Source organism: Cylas formicarius, unplaced genomic scaffold (genome assembly GCF_029955315.1).
Source record: "Cylas formicarius isolate icCylForm1 unplaced genomic scaffold, icCylForm1.1 PGA_scaffold_10__41_contigs__length_53128322, whole genome shotgun sequence".
In the NCBI taxonomy this organism is placed as follows: Eukaryota; Metazoa; Arthropoda; class Insecta; order Coleoptera; family Brentidae; genus Cylas; species Cylas formicarius.
In genome coordinates, this window is record NW_026844214.1 from 23,513,784 (window position 1) to 23,531,155 (window position 17,372).

At 34.6% G+C, this 17,372-nt stretch overlaps 2 protein-coding genes across 7 annotated transcripts in view; one reads left to right on the top strand and one right to left on the bottom strand.

Moving 5' to 3' along the window:
• The window catches only part of LOC132704016 (ankyrin repeat and IBR domain-containing protein 1-like), a 34,586-nt gene extending 26,955 nt beyond the window's left edge, over nucleotides 1-7,631 (top strand). For 5 of the 6 annotated variants that reach the window (XM_060673631.1, XM_060673640.1, XM_060673661.1 and 2 more), the window contains exons 18-22: nucleotides 1,902-2,069; nucleotides 2,122-2,319; nucleotides 2,382-2,558; nucleotides 2,609-2,900; nucleotides 2,953-7,631. In XM_060673631.1, the coding sequence (XP_060529614.1) occupies nucleotides 1,902-2,069; nucleotides 2,122-2,319; nucleotides 2,382-2,558; nucleotides 2,609-2,900; nucleotides 2,953-3,160 (1,043 nt within the window). In that variant the 3' untranslated portion in view covers nucleotides 3,161-7,631. The remainder of the gene's footprint in view (nucleotides 1-1,901; nucleotides 2,070-2,121; nucleotides 2,320-2,381; nucleotides 2,559-2,608; nucleotides 2,901-2,952) is intronic. The other variant, XR_009619210.1, reaches the window with a different exon arrangement.
• Nucleotides 7,632-12,312: 4,681 nt separating this feature from the next.
• Nucleotides 12,313-17,372, bottom strand: part of LOC132695748 (sodium-dependent noradrenaline transporter-like) — a 50,288-nt gene continuing 45,228 nt past the window's right edge. Inside the window, exons 8-17 of the mRNA XM_060660230.1 lie at nucleotides 16,612-16,745; nucleotides 16,419-16,558; nucleotides 15,832-15,935; nucleotides 15,651-15,775; nucleotides 13,688-13,800; nucleotides 13,494-13,634; nucleotides 13,337-13,436; nucleotides 13,187-13,287; nucleotides 12,961-13,128; nucleotides 12,313-12,904 (exon numbers count right to left, since the gene is read on the bottom strand). Of these exons, the coding sequence (XP_060516213.1) occupies nucleotides 12,806-12,904; nucleotides 12,961-13,128; nucleotides 13,187-13,287; nucleotides 13,337-13,436; nucleotides 13,494-13,634; nucleotides 13,688-13,800; nucleotides 15,651-15,775; nucleotides 15,832-15,935; nucleotides 16,419-16,558; nucleotides 16,612-16,745 (1,225 nt within the window). The 3' untranslated portion in view covers nucleotides 12,313-12,805. The remainder of the gene's footprint in view (nucleotides 12,905-12,960; nucleotides 13,129-13,186; nucleotides 13,288-13,336; nucleotides 13,437-13,493; nucleotides 13,635-13,687; nucleotides 13,801-15,650; nucleotides 15,776-15,831; nucleotides 15,936-16,418; nucleotides 16,559-16,611; nucleotides 16,746-17,372) is intronic.

Genomic DNA, 17,372 nt, shown 5'->3' on the forward strand with positions numbered 1-17,372 from the left:
GAAAATACAGAAAGACAATATTATAGATATACAATGAAAAATCAGAATCAAAGAATATACAACAGAGAAAAATAAACAACTCAGTTCCATTGTGAAAATATTCTACTCAACTTAGATCTTCTATGCTTATGTATATTTTTTAACTAAATATGTCCCCTCTCTCCTCTAATATTACTAGCCATTTTATTAAACACTTTTGTGGCATTGTAGCTAAAACGAAAATATCATTCTTAGGTATACTGTGAAGTAGAGAACATAGCCGGACTTAATAAGTTTTTACGACACATGTTCATTAGTGCCCGTTTTATTAAATTTATAAGCTAACCACCCAATCTGAACTTCAAATCTTTGACGGAGATTCAACCAAGTTGACACATTGAAACAATCGGGAATGTGGTGGTATTTACATATGTTGTAACAGAACCGTGGACATCAGTTCTGAAACTCTTACAAGCTACTTCTATCAATTTGGCGCAGAGTCGGTCAAAAAACTATGCCAGACAATATCACGCTGTCTAAGTTTGACTTCTTTACTCAAAGCATTCTAATGTATATATAGGACTTAAAATCGAGCCGTGATGCGAGAATCCAAAACCCGAATCCATACATAGGCGAAGTCAGACAATTTTAAGCGGAAATTTTCAGTTCAAATATTAAAATTGTTATCAATTAATTGAGTTCTATCAGACCCAAAGTCCAACAATTCTGTCTTGCTACTGTTTAGTTTCAAACCATGGAATTTCAATGGTTTATTAACAGATTAAAGATATAAAATTAACGATAGTGAGATCGACTTCAACGAAGGAAAGAAATTATATAATCGCTGGTCATCAGCAAAGTGATGACAGTTACACAAGTTTAAAAAAGCTGTAAAATTGACTGTGCAAAGAGAAAAAATTAGAAGGTCCAAGATATTAGCTTGTTGATTTCCCCTACCAAGTACTTCAAAGTCTGAATATTTGCCATTAAAGTAAACTCTCTGTCTTCTAGACTCAACGTAATATTAAAAAAAAATGCTGTTCTCATGGGTACCAGAGTACTTGTGCTTTCAAAAGATATGTAGCAAATAGTTTTGTTAACAAATTCACAATTTCACTAGTTCAGTAACCAATTAGAAAATAAAAACTGGTCTATACCTCAATTCATTATCACATCATTACCTAGCCAAAATATCATCGTTAAATAATTCCTTAGTTTTCAGAGTCTGAATCTCTCAGCAAAACACCTGATTATTCGCCCTTTAGAATGTAGATGGCGCGGCAAGTATCGCTTGAAAAAATGTACAATTAATTTTTAGTTCTCCACTGGCACTTTTACACTTATTAGTGCTCTCCTGTTTTGAATTTAGGTTAAATTGTATGTTTTTAAACACCTAGACAAAGATCGTTTAATGTTATTTATTAGACAGATTTGCACTAACTAAAATCCATAAATATAAAGAGCTATGCAATTAGGTGTGGGGCGATGTCCAGAGTATTGTTATTTTTGTCACTTAGTATATATTATGCTATTATTTGATAGTTTTGTTATTGAGTAACTACCACTGTTCATTTGCTAGATTTTTTTATGGGATACATTATGGATACCTAACTCAATTACATGAGGTCAGTCATGAAATATGCTATAACTATGAAATATGCTATAACCTGAGTTTTGCTTTGTTTCTTGTTACTAATTAATTCTTATCTGTGTACCAATTACCAGGAAAATATACTAAATAGGTTTTGCACCTGATGTTGATTTGCCCACGTTGGTTTGTTTGATAGGTATCGATATCCGGTTTGAAACAAAATATTGGGCGTCAGGGCGGGAGTCTACATTCCCTTATTAGATTAAATTATGTCATTTTAATAACACCTTGAATCTAGCTTAAATTTGCAAACTCAAAATAACGTTTCTAGGAAATAAGACTTACGACGAGGAAATCAAAAAGACTGACCCAATAGCCAAAGAAAGCGAGTTTAAGAAACACAGCCACAATCCGTTTGCTAGTCTTAAGGCAAAATTCTGTTCTGCTCATTTACCAAAATCCAGTTACCTAACCAGAATTGCAGTTAATAAAAGTATAGGTGAGGTGTTCACTGTTGCATCATGTCTCGTACTCTAATATGTTCTCACCAGAATTAATAAATGATGATGAAAAATCGCAACCACACGACCGTGAATGGAATAGCAAAAAGGAAGAGACCTCCAAAAGATGTGCCGAGAGCGAATGTAGATGTGAGAAGCACAGCCCGAATAAACGCCAAAATTCCAAGCAAAGCAATTGTTCGAAGTCCACAGGATTTTTGGTTGACGACAAGAAAAGAAATGATAAAGGTGAAGTTCCATTTCATATATGATTTTAATGAATTTGGGTTCAACGCTGGTGTTCTTTTTAGGCTTATCTTCTCATCTTAGGATCAAAATCTGCAATAGTCCGCAGCATTTAAAAGGCGGTAAGGGATTGGAGACTGACAGCTCGAATGAATACGAGAGCGAGACTGGCATCCCCAAATCGCCCACGCTGTTTATTTCAGGGGTTTCGATATCGCGTACTCCGGAACCCAAAACTCCAGGTATAAGAATTTGTAGCCTACTAACGGAATTCTAACGTCGCTCATTTTAGGTTTCAGTTTATCCCAGAATAATGGCGGGAGGCAATCTCGCTCATCGAGTTTAAGCGTTCCTGTCCCGTTGAATTCGTGCTCTCTCAGCGTATCGAGCAGCAGCTTGAACACCTGTAACAACAGCACCACCTTACCTCCCGAGCCGTTTACGCCGTCACTGGTACGATCCACCACTCCATCTACCTCCAGGTCGAATCTAACAACGCCCCATGGTAGTCCGTCGAAATCGCTTAAAGACGATGGAAAATCGAAAAGCGCCAGCGAACCAGAAAGGGAAAGAGAGATATTTAGGTAAGATTTTAGTAGATGAGTCGATATTCTGGTATAACTTCTTAAATTGTAGATTTCCAAAATCTTCAACCGATGGCGCGCTAAGTTCGGTCCTACATGTGCAGGAGTCGAATCTTAGCTCAGACGATTTTCACGAAGCCTTGTTTCTATTGGAGCGATCTCCGAAAACCAGAGATTCCAAGCGAAGGAAGAAATCGAAGAAGAAAGAGAAGGACGACAAGAAGGAAAAAGAAAAGGAAGACGTTAGCTCAGTTTTATAATTGTTATAATGAACTGTGTGTAGTACGTAGTTCATAATCGGGTTTTTGGTTTCTAGAGTTTCGTTTTTTCAAAGAGGATCGTTTTTGTAGTTTTAACTGCGACGATTAGGCAATTTACGTTTTCTTCACTTTTCTAAAAATTTTTGCGTTACTTACGTTATTTTTTAAACAACAATAGCTAATTAAAATTTTGTTTCAAGATTGAAAAATGGAATTATTTGGAGCACAATTGCAAATCTTTGAAAAAGCAAGAGGAATTCCCAATGAAAGAAGTTGTACTGGGTAAACCAATAACTCCTTTTCAGAAAATTGTTTTAACGAGTATCGAAAAACATACATTTTCAAAATATTTTCAATTAGAGGAGGTGTCGTGGAAAAGCTTGGCAATAGAGAAATATAATTTTTTTAATGAAATCCTCTATATATTTTTGATAAATCTGTTGATAAATCAGCCATCAAAAAATGAATGAAAAGAGAATCGCTGCAGCAATGGAAAGACATACCAGAACAATGATAGACAGTACAGCCTACAGGGTAAAGCACTAACTCCTTTAGCACAATTTCGGAAAAATGTTTTAACGAATTTGGCTTATTGTGGGGTTGATAGAACCACCAACGATGAGATTCTTCGCAGAATGGACAAGGAATGCGAAATCTTAAACATCGTAAAGCAGCGGAGACTGGAGTACTTAGGCCACATTATGCGAACAGCGATATGGTCTGTTGCAGCTTATTCTGCAGGGTGAGGTCTTTGGAAAAAGAGGTCCAGGACGGAGGAGAATCTCATGGCTCCACAATCTGAGAAAATGGTTCTCTCTTACAACCACAGGACTTTTCAAAGCAACAGTCGACAAGATTAGAATAGCCATGCTAATAGCCAACATTCGAAACGAATAAGCACCTTAAGAAGTAGAAGGCATATTGTCGAAAAACATACATTTTCAATTATACGAGCTTGGCAATACAAAAATATATTTTTTAATGGAATCCTCTATATATATTTAAATATTATGATTCCTACAAAATCTGTTGATGGATCAGCCATCAAAAAATGAATGGAAAGAAAATCGCGGCAGGGGTTAACAGAGATGATAGGATAAAGACAGACCTGTTACAAAATAAGGATCAGAAGAATAATGAGGTGAGACGTCTAAGCCTTGTGGGACTGTAGGAATACACTCAATTCAAATTCTTTCAGGAAGAGAAGGAATCAGAAGAACATATAATATGCCAATATGGCAGACCCTTTCATAGTGCATTTGCAATTACAGGACGCAACTGAACCAGAGGACTCTTATCAAAGCTCTGAGCTCTAATCAGAGAAACGAACCTAAATAAAGCTGTATAGCTATGGAGAAACAAGAGTGGAAAAGGCATTTTGAAAACCTGCAGAGGGGAGGCGCAACAAATACTCTACAACGGAGAACAACACAACTTTGACATAAATAAGGAAACAGTAAGAAGTATTTCAATATCCATTAAAAATCGCAAAAGCGCTGGGCGCGATGAAATCACAAATAAAATACTAAAGTATTGGCGGAAAGACTACGAAAAGGAATAGCAGCACTCTTCAACTGGCTGAAAAATTCCCAATTATTGAAAAACCATCATAACAATTCTCATATTAAAAAAAGGGCTACAAAGGTCCTCAGAAGACTGGTTGGCACACCATTAAATAGCACATTTGAAAGTTTTACAAAAGTGTTGACTAAAGAAAGAGAAAAAAACATTCAATTAAGAAAGAAACATTAATTTGTGGGAAAAACTGCTCCACTACTGATGCAATCGTCATGCTAAAACTCCCGCCTATGTTTCCTTTGTGGATATAATTATAATTAACTGTTGAACCAACTTAAGAGTAGGACAGTTACTAACTAAGCCATACTTTGTCAATGTAGTAATTATAATTACATAAATGCTGTCAAAGACATTACGATATAGAATGAGAGAAATCCATTTTCATATAGTGTGCTATGTGGATGACGCTGATTAAGAGGATAGATTTAAGGAGCGATGGAAATTTGAAAAGCACAATCATGAATCGTTTTCGTATTTCTGGATGCCTTGAAGTAATTATACGGAGGAGTATTTAAATCAAATCATGGGCATAATGGAAATGAAAACTGTTAGGTCCATGTTAGGAAAAATACAACGGAGGGAAAAAGTGGACTCCTAGATATGACAAAAATAGGTTAGAATAAGAAAGTTCTGGAATAAACACGTAAACAAAATGAACGACTATAGAGTGCCAAAATATATAAAGAACAATATATCAGTCGAAAAAATATCTAGAGGAGGACTGCCAATGAGGTGGAAAGAAGAAGTAGTTGGGCATTTAGGTCAGTCTTGTACTTTTTTTCATTTTATTATTTATTTTATTATATGTATGTTGAAAATAAAAAACTCTGAAGGCGATGAAAAATTACAGCTAAAGGAGAAACACCGATGGCAGATGCGGCTCGAGATGGCTTGAAGGAAGATGATGAACTTAGCAACACTTAGTGTTTCTACGCGTGTTGGGCATCCACAATCTAAGCCCAGGTAAAGCACGCATGGCATGAGATTGAGACAGATCCTTGCAAAAACATCAACATTGATTTTATACAGCGACCAATGCGGGAGTCAAAATGGCAATATAAAAGTTGCATCAATTTGTACATACGCGATGGTTTCCAATGATTTTTTCCCTTTTTGCTTCCAGCCACTCGTACTCGCCGTGCCACAGAGACTTTGAACTGATCGGAAAACAAAATTGATTCTACCAGGACATTTTTTTGCCTGCGTGAAAGTTATTTTGATTGCCAAGGAAACTAACAAATTTCAAATGCTAAAAATGAAATCTGAACACTTTAAAAGTGCCTGTAGGTTAGAATCTAGTTCACTCCTTTGTGTAAACAAGTTGGACAGACCTTTCCAATCTTTAGCACAGCTTTCCAGTAATTTGTAAAGTTGGTGTCAAACACAACACCCAGATCTCTCACACCTCTCCAAGGAGACATCGTTAAGTGTATAGTTGAACAACAACTAATAATTCAATAAAAAGATAGAACTTTGCATTTAGCAATATTAAGTTTTAGAGAGTTATCACAGCACCATTGATTTACCATGAGTAATGCGTTTTATAACCTCTTTCAATAATTCTGGTTGGTGATATCCAGAAAGATGTTTAGGTCATCCACAAATTACTGAAGATGATGATATTGGCCTGGAAACGGATGAATAAGATACCCAAGTGAACTGTTCATTAAAAATGAAAATAGTTTTGGTCAATATATTTTCTACCATAAGACGTATAGATTGTACTGTACGTATTTCACTATCTACAGTTTAGTAATAAATAAAGTGGTAAATATTAAACAGAGGAAATGGTTTAACATTGTGCTTTCTTTTTTAATTGCATATGTCTTAAAAGTTTTGCGCTTGCACCACTACGCTTCTAAGCAAGTCGCTTGTCTTTCAGTTTCATCCAGACTCGTTAAAACAACTTTTGAAAATTGGGCTAAATAAGCGAGACATTGTGTCTTTTCAGTCTGTTAGGCCACCGTTTATGTATAAAATTCAGTTTGCCAATACTCATAGTAGGTACATTAATCAAACAAATTTAGGCCCCTTATTTTTTGGACCAGTTACCAGTTACCTTTATAGTATCTCCAAAACACTTTGAAAATCGTTATGTGTAAGATTTTAACAATTGGAAACAATAATGTAAATTACGGAAAACGAAACTTTACTTTTCCCGAAAACTAGCGAAGAAAAAAATCTTGTTATCTGTGTATAAGAAGACTGTCGATATATGAAACTTATTGTGAAAAACTATCGAAATGTATTTAAATAATAATACGCGTAAATGTGATAAATTTTATAAGGATGAACATTGAAACAGTGACCAAACCAATTCGTTTACTGTATAACGATATTCTTGTATAGTTTGTTATTTTCCTAGACCGTGATTTTCTAAAATTATACTTGTAAGGGCGCGATCGTAAGTTCGTAGCTTCCTTTGATCGGTCGACAATGAAAGGATTTCTGGTGCTTCCACAAACAGGGTCGATGACGGAAAATCTGTGATTATTTAAAACTCGAGTTGTGTTACGAACTTAGCGAAGCGGGAGCCCTAATCATCGGTGGATACTATACTTACGCTGATTTTTTAAGCTTTGCAGTTGCGCCACCATTCATTCCCTAATTTCGAAACGCCCATTTATAAAGTCCAATATTGCGAGAACGGGATTGCGAAAATGTAACCTAAAATTCTATGAATTCTCGAGTCCAAAGAAACAAAAAGTAAGAGCTAGGATCGCGTGGTATAAAACAATGCATTAAACAAAATTTGCGTAACACGCTTAGTCTCCTGGCTACAAGAGGATATTGAAAATAGGTTCGTCTTATATTTCAGTGGTCTGACAATTTATTTTTGCCATGGTAAGCGGTAAAATCAAATACTAAACTATGGTTCGTTTTACATGTTAGATTATTACGGTCACTGTTGCTGTGATACAACAGTGATCATATCACATATATATATATATATATATATATATATATATATATATATATATATATATATATATATATATATATATATATATATATATATATATATATATATATATATATATATATATACTTATTTATTTATATAACTTTTCAATTTTTTTTTCTTCTTGGACCATAAAATCTATTTATATATATGCATATATTTGGTTTCTTGGGATGCAGGTCTAGTTATAGAACTGACAAAATTAGAATACTACATTTTTTATTTGACGTTTCGGTCCAAAAGTGACCTTCCTCAGAAGAAAATAATCTAAAAATTACATTTGATCTTCTTCTTAAATGCCATGCTATTGCTTGATTTATAATTTTAAATATTGTGATTTATTTTTAAATATTTCTAGGTTTTTTTTACTTATTCATTCTGTAGATGTTAAGTACATTTAATATTATGGCGGAAAACCGAATTTTCAAACGTTCTTAACGTTAAAACTCATTTTTTATTATGAAATGAAAATCTTGAATTCTGTTTGGTTTATTTGTGCATATGTTTATTATAAGCGTTTAATTTTTAGGTCTATGTTTGGTCTGAGTATGTCTTGTCTTCATATTAATAATATATTTAAAATTTTACCTATTTGATTGAAATATATCTAAAATTGTAGAGCTATAGGTGAATATTATACCATTATTTTGCTTAATTCCTCAAAGCTATACATACCTATAAATGCTATTGCATAGTCTACTGCTACTTTTTGAAGAACTCCGAATGTTAGAATTTATGTCATTGGTTGTTAAGATAGACCCGTATTGTTAATATATTTTTGGCAATATTGTAAAAAAACAATTTCTTCAAAAATGCTGGTTATTTCAAAATTAATTATCAAGATTTTAAGCAGGTAGACTCCTTTTAGTATCTCCTGCGCTTTGTAAGTTATGTACTTTGTAACAATTTATCGGCGTGTTCGATGATATGAGTCCTATAATGTCACAATTTTAATCTTTAATACGCGAAAAACTGCAAAGTTGTCCTATCCTTCGTTCTTTATTTCTGTTTTCCTTTTCTGAGCTTTAACGTTAGGCTTATTTTAACCTGACAAATTTATCACTTCATAAAAATGATTGATCAATATTCAAAAAAACAATAATTCCTAGCCAAAACCTGAATACACAATTTATTGTTATACATGCTAATTGGATTCAGATTCAGATTTCCCAATTTGCTGTCAGACAACTGAGATACAAGGGGTTCCTGTTAATGCAACATTTACAAATATCGCCCTGTAGGTTGGTAATCAGGAGTACTATGAATTACTATCAATTTTGCTTGCGTCAACTTAAGTTGGTCAGCTTGGCGAAAACGGCGAGGTTGGCACTACAATGTGCTGTACTAAATTGAACCGAACTGATACTGAACTGCAGAGCTTATAAATCTCGCGTCTAGAATAAGTCTGTGTCTGTACGTATTTGTTGATTTACCTGTTGACGTTTTCGGGCCTAAACTTCGACTGACTGTAATTTGTTGATATTCGAAACCGATAAATGGTTGACCGTTGATATATAACCTTTAGGGAGTCTGTAAAATTATCGAGTTCGTGTGCACATTTATGTCAAGAAATTTTGTGACTAATGTTTAAATATTTCATGAATATTAGTTCAATCATTAATCAATCAATTAATAAATCATTGGACAATAACTAAATGCGGGGATTAATCAATTTGTTAACGAGTTTTTATTGAAAGGGATTAGATATTCGGTGGTTATGGCATCAAAATATTATCAGATTCAATAACTGTGGGTTCTATATTTAAGGATGGTGGTCGAACCCATATGCAGCTTATGAAAACAAGAAGTTGAGTGTTATATTCGAGTCTTATTGCAATGCTACTATTAAATAAAGAGCAAAGATGAAAATTTTTGGTCCTCATCAGACCCCGATAGTGGAGGCGGGACTTCACGATCGAAATGCTGACATTGAGTATGACATCTTGTACTAAGAGATCGTTTTCCGACAACAGCTTTGCTAGGAAAATAGCCCACTTTTATGGTTGTTTCAAAAGTTCTGCGGAAAGATTGGTCTGTCTTCCTCAGCACTGCTCAAGAAAAAAAGAGTTGTTCTGACCAAAAAACTGTTGAAGGGGCGTGAGGATGTGACTACCAATCCGCCTCACTCTCAGTGTGTTTCCAGTAAGCTGATGTTTACATGATGTTTCATGTAGAATATGTGTCGCGCAGTGCTGAAATAATTTTTACCTGCAGCACTGATACTGAATGTTATATGGTTAAAGTATTCACTGAATAGCTCATGGACTGCATGGAGAAAGCTCAGTTGCACTATCCATGTTCCATCCCACTTACAAGTTACAATACTACATCCTCGACACTTCTACGGTACAACTGCATAGTCTCCAAGATCCGGTGTGCCTATCCGTGGACCATATGCGATATACACGTTTTCGCTATATATTTCGCAACATTTTTCTTAGAAACTTAGAGAGAGCTACGACATTCGAGGTGTGTTCAAAAAGTAAGGTGACTTTTAAGTTTTACCAAAAAGTATTTATTTATTTATCAAAATTAATGTTCTCCCCTTCAAAATAATCCCGCCCAGGTAAAATACACTTACGTCAACGTTTTTTGCAATCGTCGGCGCACTTCTGGTAAGCACTTTCTTGTACAGCCTTGAGTTCTTCCAGCGATTTTTTCTTTATCTCCCCAGTCGCTCCAAACCCCCTTCCCTTCATGGGTTTCTTGAGTTTTGGAAACAGGAAAAAGTCGCAAGGGGCCATATCCTGTGGCTGAGGCATGATGGTGGTTTTGTTTTTGGCCAAAAAGCTAGACACAAGCTACGAAATTCCGGACGTTTTCTTCGTATTGCTTCTTGCAAACGGTGCATAACTTTAAAATAATACTTTATTGCCCGTACGATCTTGTGGTAAGAACTCTTGATGTACTTCGCCACGGTAATCAAAGAAAACAGTAAGCAAAACCTTGACATTTGATCGAACTTGCTTTTTTCGGTCTTGGTGATTCTGGGTTCTACCATTGGGATGACGGGGCTTTGGTTTCAACGTCATTCGTCACCAGTTATGACCTTTTTGAATATATCAGGATCATTATTGACGTCTCTTGAGCCATGCTCCTTCGACGGTCCTTTTCTTCAAAATTAAGCAGTTTCGGAACAAATTTTGGTGGTACACGTTTCATGCCCAAAGCTTAAGAAAAAAATGCATGCCATTGGGCAATAGAGATGCCGACGTCATTAGCCACTTCTCTAATAATGATTCGACGATTTTTCAACACCATTTGTTTCGCTTCTTCAACGCTTTCATCAGTTATTTATGTGCTGAGGCGTCCAGACCGCGGTTCTTTATGGGCGTTTTCTCGGCCATCTTGGTACAACTATATAACAAACAAACTTATAAACATTTTTTTTTTCTAAGAGTAGATTCACCATATGTCGTTTCCAACATTTCCATTATTTTTCTATACTGTAGTCCATTTTTTACAGAAAATTTTATGCAAATTCTTTGTTCAATTTTTTTACAGCAGAAAACGCTTCTGTTTCACAAAATAAAGTAAACGTGCAAACTGGTTGAAACTGTGAACATATGGGACATGTGCACCAACGTAACAAAATAAGAAGATACGTAGCCCGCTCAATTACAAAAGTCACTTTACTTTTTGAACAGACATCGTACAATTTGCGTCTTCCATTAAAACAGCATATATGAAATCTTGGTTAAAATGGATTAAAATTCGGTCGAACGGCTAGAAACCATCATCCACTACTTTAGTATATCTGGTTTCTGTAGTTTTAATAGAGCGCATTAGTATACCACGGAAAGCGGTGGCAATTAATAAGAGACAGATGAATACTATTTTATATTATTTATAAAACTACACACCTGTAGGTAATGATTCTTGCTTTGGTTTCAAGTTCTGACTTCTTTTCGTTCTTATCACTGTATTTTTGTAATTGTATAATAGTCTCCAACAAAAAACAAACGAAATATGCAGCGAAAAGGTGCGTATCGTATTGTAAAAAACTCAATCAAATTTAGTTGTTTCATAAGATGTTGATATTCATTTTTTCAGTTGTGTGGAGCTCTTCTACCTATTTACTTTTTTAGTTAAACAAGGATTTTTATTTATTTATCATGTTTTCCATTCAAGGGACTGAAAAATGACTCAATTTACCAATGATTTCCACCATCTTTAAATGTAGTTCACACAGAGTCAATCGTCTTATAACCCATTAAAGCAATTCTAGTCATGCCAGAAATGACTTGAAAAAGAAGTTTTAAATTAATTTTTCCATGGAGGATCATACCAATTTACCAGTTCCCGTCTATCTTTCCGTACTTCCAAATTGATCATTTGTCACAAATTTTCGGGAGCATAGCTATAAAAATAATGTTGTCTTGGTCTGTTACGCTATTCGTGGGACTTTATTTTCAAATTGTCAATCTATGATATTACTATGACGCTGTTACGTTATTTTGTATAAGTGTATTTTATACATGTATTATGATTTCTAAAAATACTTAAAATATATGATCGACGCAAACGCGAGTATCCCATCTTTCGTAACTTTTGCTGGAACATCGAGGGGAACAAAACACCAGGGATTTCTAAAATACGTTTACTCGTTAAACTCTCCTGATAAAAGAATACAAATTTGATGAAAATTACAAAACTCTCGCTGAAATATTTAACATCGAAGGCAATGCTGTTAAATATTTTACGATTTTATAATATTATATATACAATCTCTTTTACCTTGTCAAATAATTTATACAGACATGGACAATCCTAGTTTTCAACAAATATATATCATATACGACTAAAAAGTGGTCAAAACTACTGTCCAACTAACTGGGGGAAATTTTATATAAAAAGCAATTGGACTAGCCACCTTGTATCAGTTTCTGATCCTTCCACATCTATAGAAGTATAATTTGCTATCTCGAAATTTAATCAGTATTTGTACATCACTATAACGACCGTACTATTTTGACATACAATGGAAAATTTTACCTTATTTCACATTTACATGGTTTTCTATTTATATTACAAAATTCGGTAAAACCCTTTCTCAAGTATACGACTAGCGTAATAAAGGGTCTGATTATTCCATGGATCTGCACTTACACGTAAAACCAGTGCTTGGCCTTAAATCTTTTTATAAGTTTGTTTTTCCTGATATCCCCGTGCTCTTCAACTGGTGAAATGCATATAGCTATCCTCTGAAAAAGGCAGATATTTAATAACAGATTTACAAATTACAATTGTGTCCACCCGCCTCTTTTAACGATCCACTAGCTTTACACAATTGTATGACTGCTCCCATGGGAATCATGAGGATTGAGGATAGTGCTAAAGACCATCCAACCCACTCTGCCCAATTGGGATAAGAGTAGTCGTTGTACTGTAGGGGTTGATGGTATAATAAACCGAACATTACAACGCACTGTCAAAGATCATATTACATTGTGTATCATATACATGAATCGACTTTCCTCACTTACCACTATAAAGCTAGGACTAATAAATTTCCAACACACCCTCCAGTACAGTCCTGGCTTAATTCCCAACATTGCTTCAACGTCCTGGGTTAACCTGTCTAATCCTAAAATATTCTTAAAATAATATATAGATTTCAAGAAGTTGCACCTTACCATAGAACCAAGAAACAGCTATAGCTTCGAATAGAGCTGAACAGAGAAGGGAAATTCCGGCCGAGTAAGTGTCGAACAAATGAAACATGTAAATTCCTCCCTGAAACGTTTAAATTTGAAGCCATCAAGCCGTATTCGATGTCCCACGACTACTCACAGGGGTAACATTGATCATCGCCACCGAAAACGACATCATAATAACGATAAAAGTGAAAATTTCCCTCGTGAACTTACGCTGTCGGAAAAACACGGAAAACTCATCCATTAGGCCGGTGATTACGCATTCTAAACCACCCATCTAAAATAGACGTCGTTGTTATTACTATGAAAAGCGGAAACTGGTATACGCACGGCAGAATCGACCCCCAGCATGATCAGCATAAAAAAAAACAGAACCGACCATAAGTGAGAACCGGGTAACGTCGCCACAGCTTCGGGGTACACCTGAAATACCAGTCCAGGGCCTGCAAGTGCACACATACGTTAGTCAAAGAAATTATTTTATTAGATATTGAAAGTGCCAACTATTAACTTTCTCGCAATATGTTAATAGGCTTAAAATCCCTTCCATAACCTTCCTCAGAATATTTGCCTTATTTCGTATCTAACTCCAAATTTTAAATCAATTAAATTTTGTGAATTTTCCTAGTACCTTTTTGATTTTACACAATAAATTCTGTATAGTAATATCTGGAGATCTTGCAGGTCATTCTATTGGTCCCCTCCTACCACTTCGCTATCCGGGAAATACCAGATTTAAATATTCACGCACTTGAACAAAATAGAGCCAAAGAAACTGCGATAGTAAGAATTAAGTTATTTTGAAGAAATTGTTAAAACCGTGCTCTAGTAAGATTTTGATTGAGGAAACAAGGCACAATAATTTTGTTAATCAAACTCTCTGCCCAAACATTTATTTTTTCGGGGATTATTTGTAGTGCACCTACAATTTTGTTTATTTACCGTACCATTAAAACAAAACGTGGCTGGGTTCAAGTCTTTTCTTTATTACACGCTTTGCTTATATAAACTAAGATAAAGGTATAGGTAAAGCTACATGAATATGAAGCTATATATTTTCGGTTTACGTAATGAATGAACCAATGAATTTCTTCCATATTTTAGCCGTTCATTGTTTATATATGTAACCAGCATAATACAAAAACCATCAATGGGCGAAATGTCTAGGTATTTTGCAAACTTTTTTTACCGGGCAATGTGCAAGATCACTATAATTTATGGTAATGACTAGGCTGTTTTACGCAATCGGCAAAATGTCTGGTGCGTTAGTCAATCTGAAGATTAAAATTGTTTATTTTCTACATTGAATAGATATTGTGAGCCATTCTGTAGAGGTTTATGAGACGGTTTGTGAATCACAATGGCCACCGGAAAGAAAGAAATATTTTTAGAGAAATTAAATGCAGTAATAAGAACTATAAAAAGAAAAACATCCTTAATATTCTGAGAGTGAAAGTAGCAGATAAAAACAAATACTAGAAGAAGTTAAATGTTTGTCTGTAATCCATTGTTACCAAGTTGTACCTTCACCTGCCTCCTATCATTCTATCAACGCAACGCAACTCCAAATAACCAAAACCAACCAGAGACTTGCTTATACCTTGTTAACGTCTTTTCGAATACTGCTTATTAAAAAACGGTATGTGCAATTTTAGGTTAAGTTTATGTTTACGTTGGTATCAAGTCAGGTTTATCTAATTTGTGTATTTCTATATATTTGTTATATAACAGTTCTGCTAACGAATGCAATTTTTGATTGGATTTAAGAAAAATATGTGTAAAAATGTTTTTTTATTTACGATCAGATTGTCTAGTTAATGTCAAAAATATTTTAACTTTACTTAGTCCTCAGAATTCAAAACAGTAGTGATTTTGTATAATGCCCGGTAATTTGATCAGTTTGCAGAATACATAGGTTTAATGAATTTTCGTAATTTTCGAGACTATAATTATACCGAATGTCTTTTTTTACTGTATAAGTTTCAAAATTTGTAACTAATTGTGCATTCTCGTTAAGAAATAACGTAACACACTAAGTATTCTATTTCTGAAAAAAAAACTATATCGTGAAATTAAACAACTACTCTTATTATGAATAATTCAGATAAACATTTCATTTTATATTTAGAAAGATTTAAAGAAACTATGAAGAAAATAAATAAATTTTATAAAATTAAAATAGTCTGTGCAAAATATCTTAAATATTGGCATTTTACAATTTGTTTTTTATAAATCCCTCTCTCGATTTTTTTCCTTTAGTTAAGCCACTAATTAAGTTTAGCAAAAAATTTACCTTCCGTGGCCACATATTTTATGTCGACTCCCTGTTTGTGAGACATGTATCCCAAATATGTAAAAATCACGAAGCCTGAGAAAAAGCTGGTGAAGCAATTAACGATCGTTGTGATTATGCAGTCCCTAAAAAGATTCCTCTTTTAGACGGCCACAAACATTGCTCTCTCGTGTGTAAATACCTGTAGCAATTATTATGAAAGGTGTTGTAGCTGGCGTAGGAGAGATGGACCCCAAATCCCGCTCCCACGGAGTAAAATATCTGAACGGCGGCATCTACCCACACCTACAAGAACAAAGAATGTTTCTTTTAGATCATATTTTTTATTTGATTTGATAATTCTCCGTATAGCAGAATTTAGATCGATTAGATGCAATTACCGCACTCATTATTGTATAAAACTTAAACTATGCTTTAATAGGTAGTCGACCACACGGCCGTGACAACCCCTAAGTTTATTGCACCCGAAGATAAGCTTCGAGTTAAAAGTTGTTTGCGAAGACTGTTTACGGGGACCGGAGATGTTTACATTCCTACTTTGTAAAGTTAGCAACGTAACATTCTCTCGAAAATTGTAAAAACTTTAGCGAAACTTTACAGTGACTAATAATTTTGATACGGCAATGGTCTGAGCAACAACCAAACTTTGAAGGCGATCGCAATAATAAAAGTAACTTACAATGTTATTATCTAACTGCGCAGAATTACAAAAATACTTTTGATGCGGGTGGTATTATCGGGTAAAGTATGTTACGCTGCCGACATTACCTGGGTCTCTTTCAGTTTACTGAGTTCTGGTTTTAAATAATAAGAGATGCCAGTTAACGATCCCGGAAGCATCAGCCCTCTTATCAGCAGAATTGTGAGAACGACGTAAGGCATCGTAGCCGTCACCCATACTACCTTGCCTGAAATAAAACATTATGCTGGTGTCATCCATTTGTTTAACTCGGTCACATACCTGACGATTTTACTCCTTTAAACAATGATACATATAGAAGGCTGTACACCATCACCAAACAAACTACCAGCTGCCACTTTGGGTAACCCATTTCGTGTAAGCCATCGCTCCACTGCATCTCAAGCACTGCTCGACTAAAATTGAAGATTTCGAATTAAAACGTCAACATGCCAATATTTTACAAACGATTGTATTATTGAAGATGCGTCTTCCAAAAATAGAACGGGAATACTGTTTCATTTAATGGGCAAACACACTCAGACCAATTTCGCTGCAACAATGGGTTGAAAGTTTCCGTTTTATTGTAAGTATTGCATGCGACGAATAATTTCTGATTAACCAAAAAGGGAATGTATATATCTTTTCTTCTAAAGTACAGTCGAACTTCGATAAGTCGAACTGCGATTTGACACATGAAAATTTCGAGTTATCAAGACTTCGAGTTATCAATAAAAACTACAAATGCATGTACTTTTTTGTGAATGAACATTTATTCATTCATTTTTAAAAATGGGTTATGCGTTACATAAATGCCCTAATATCTATGATTTTTGAACAAAAAACGAAAATTATGAAACAGTAGTACATATGTATTTACATAATATATGTACATACAAATGTATTGTATGTGTACCCAGTATATATAAACATAGTATGTATGCAAATATACATACATATGTATGTACATATTAAAGTTTACTCTTTTACTGGAAAAAAGTCAGTTATTTGTGACTGACGACCGGATTTCATATTTTAGTTTT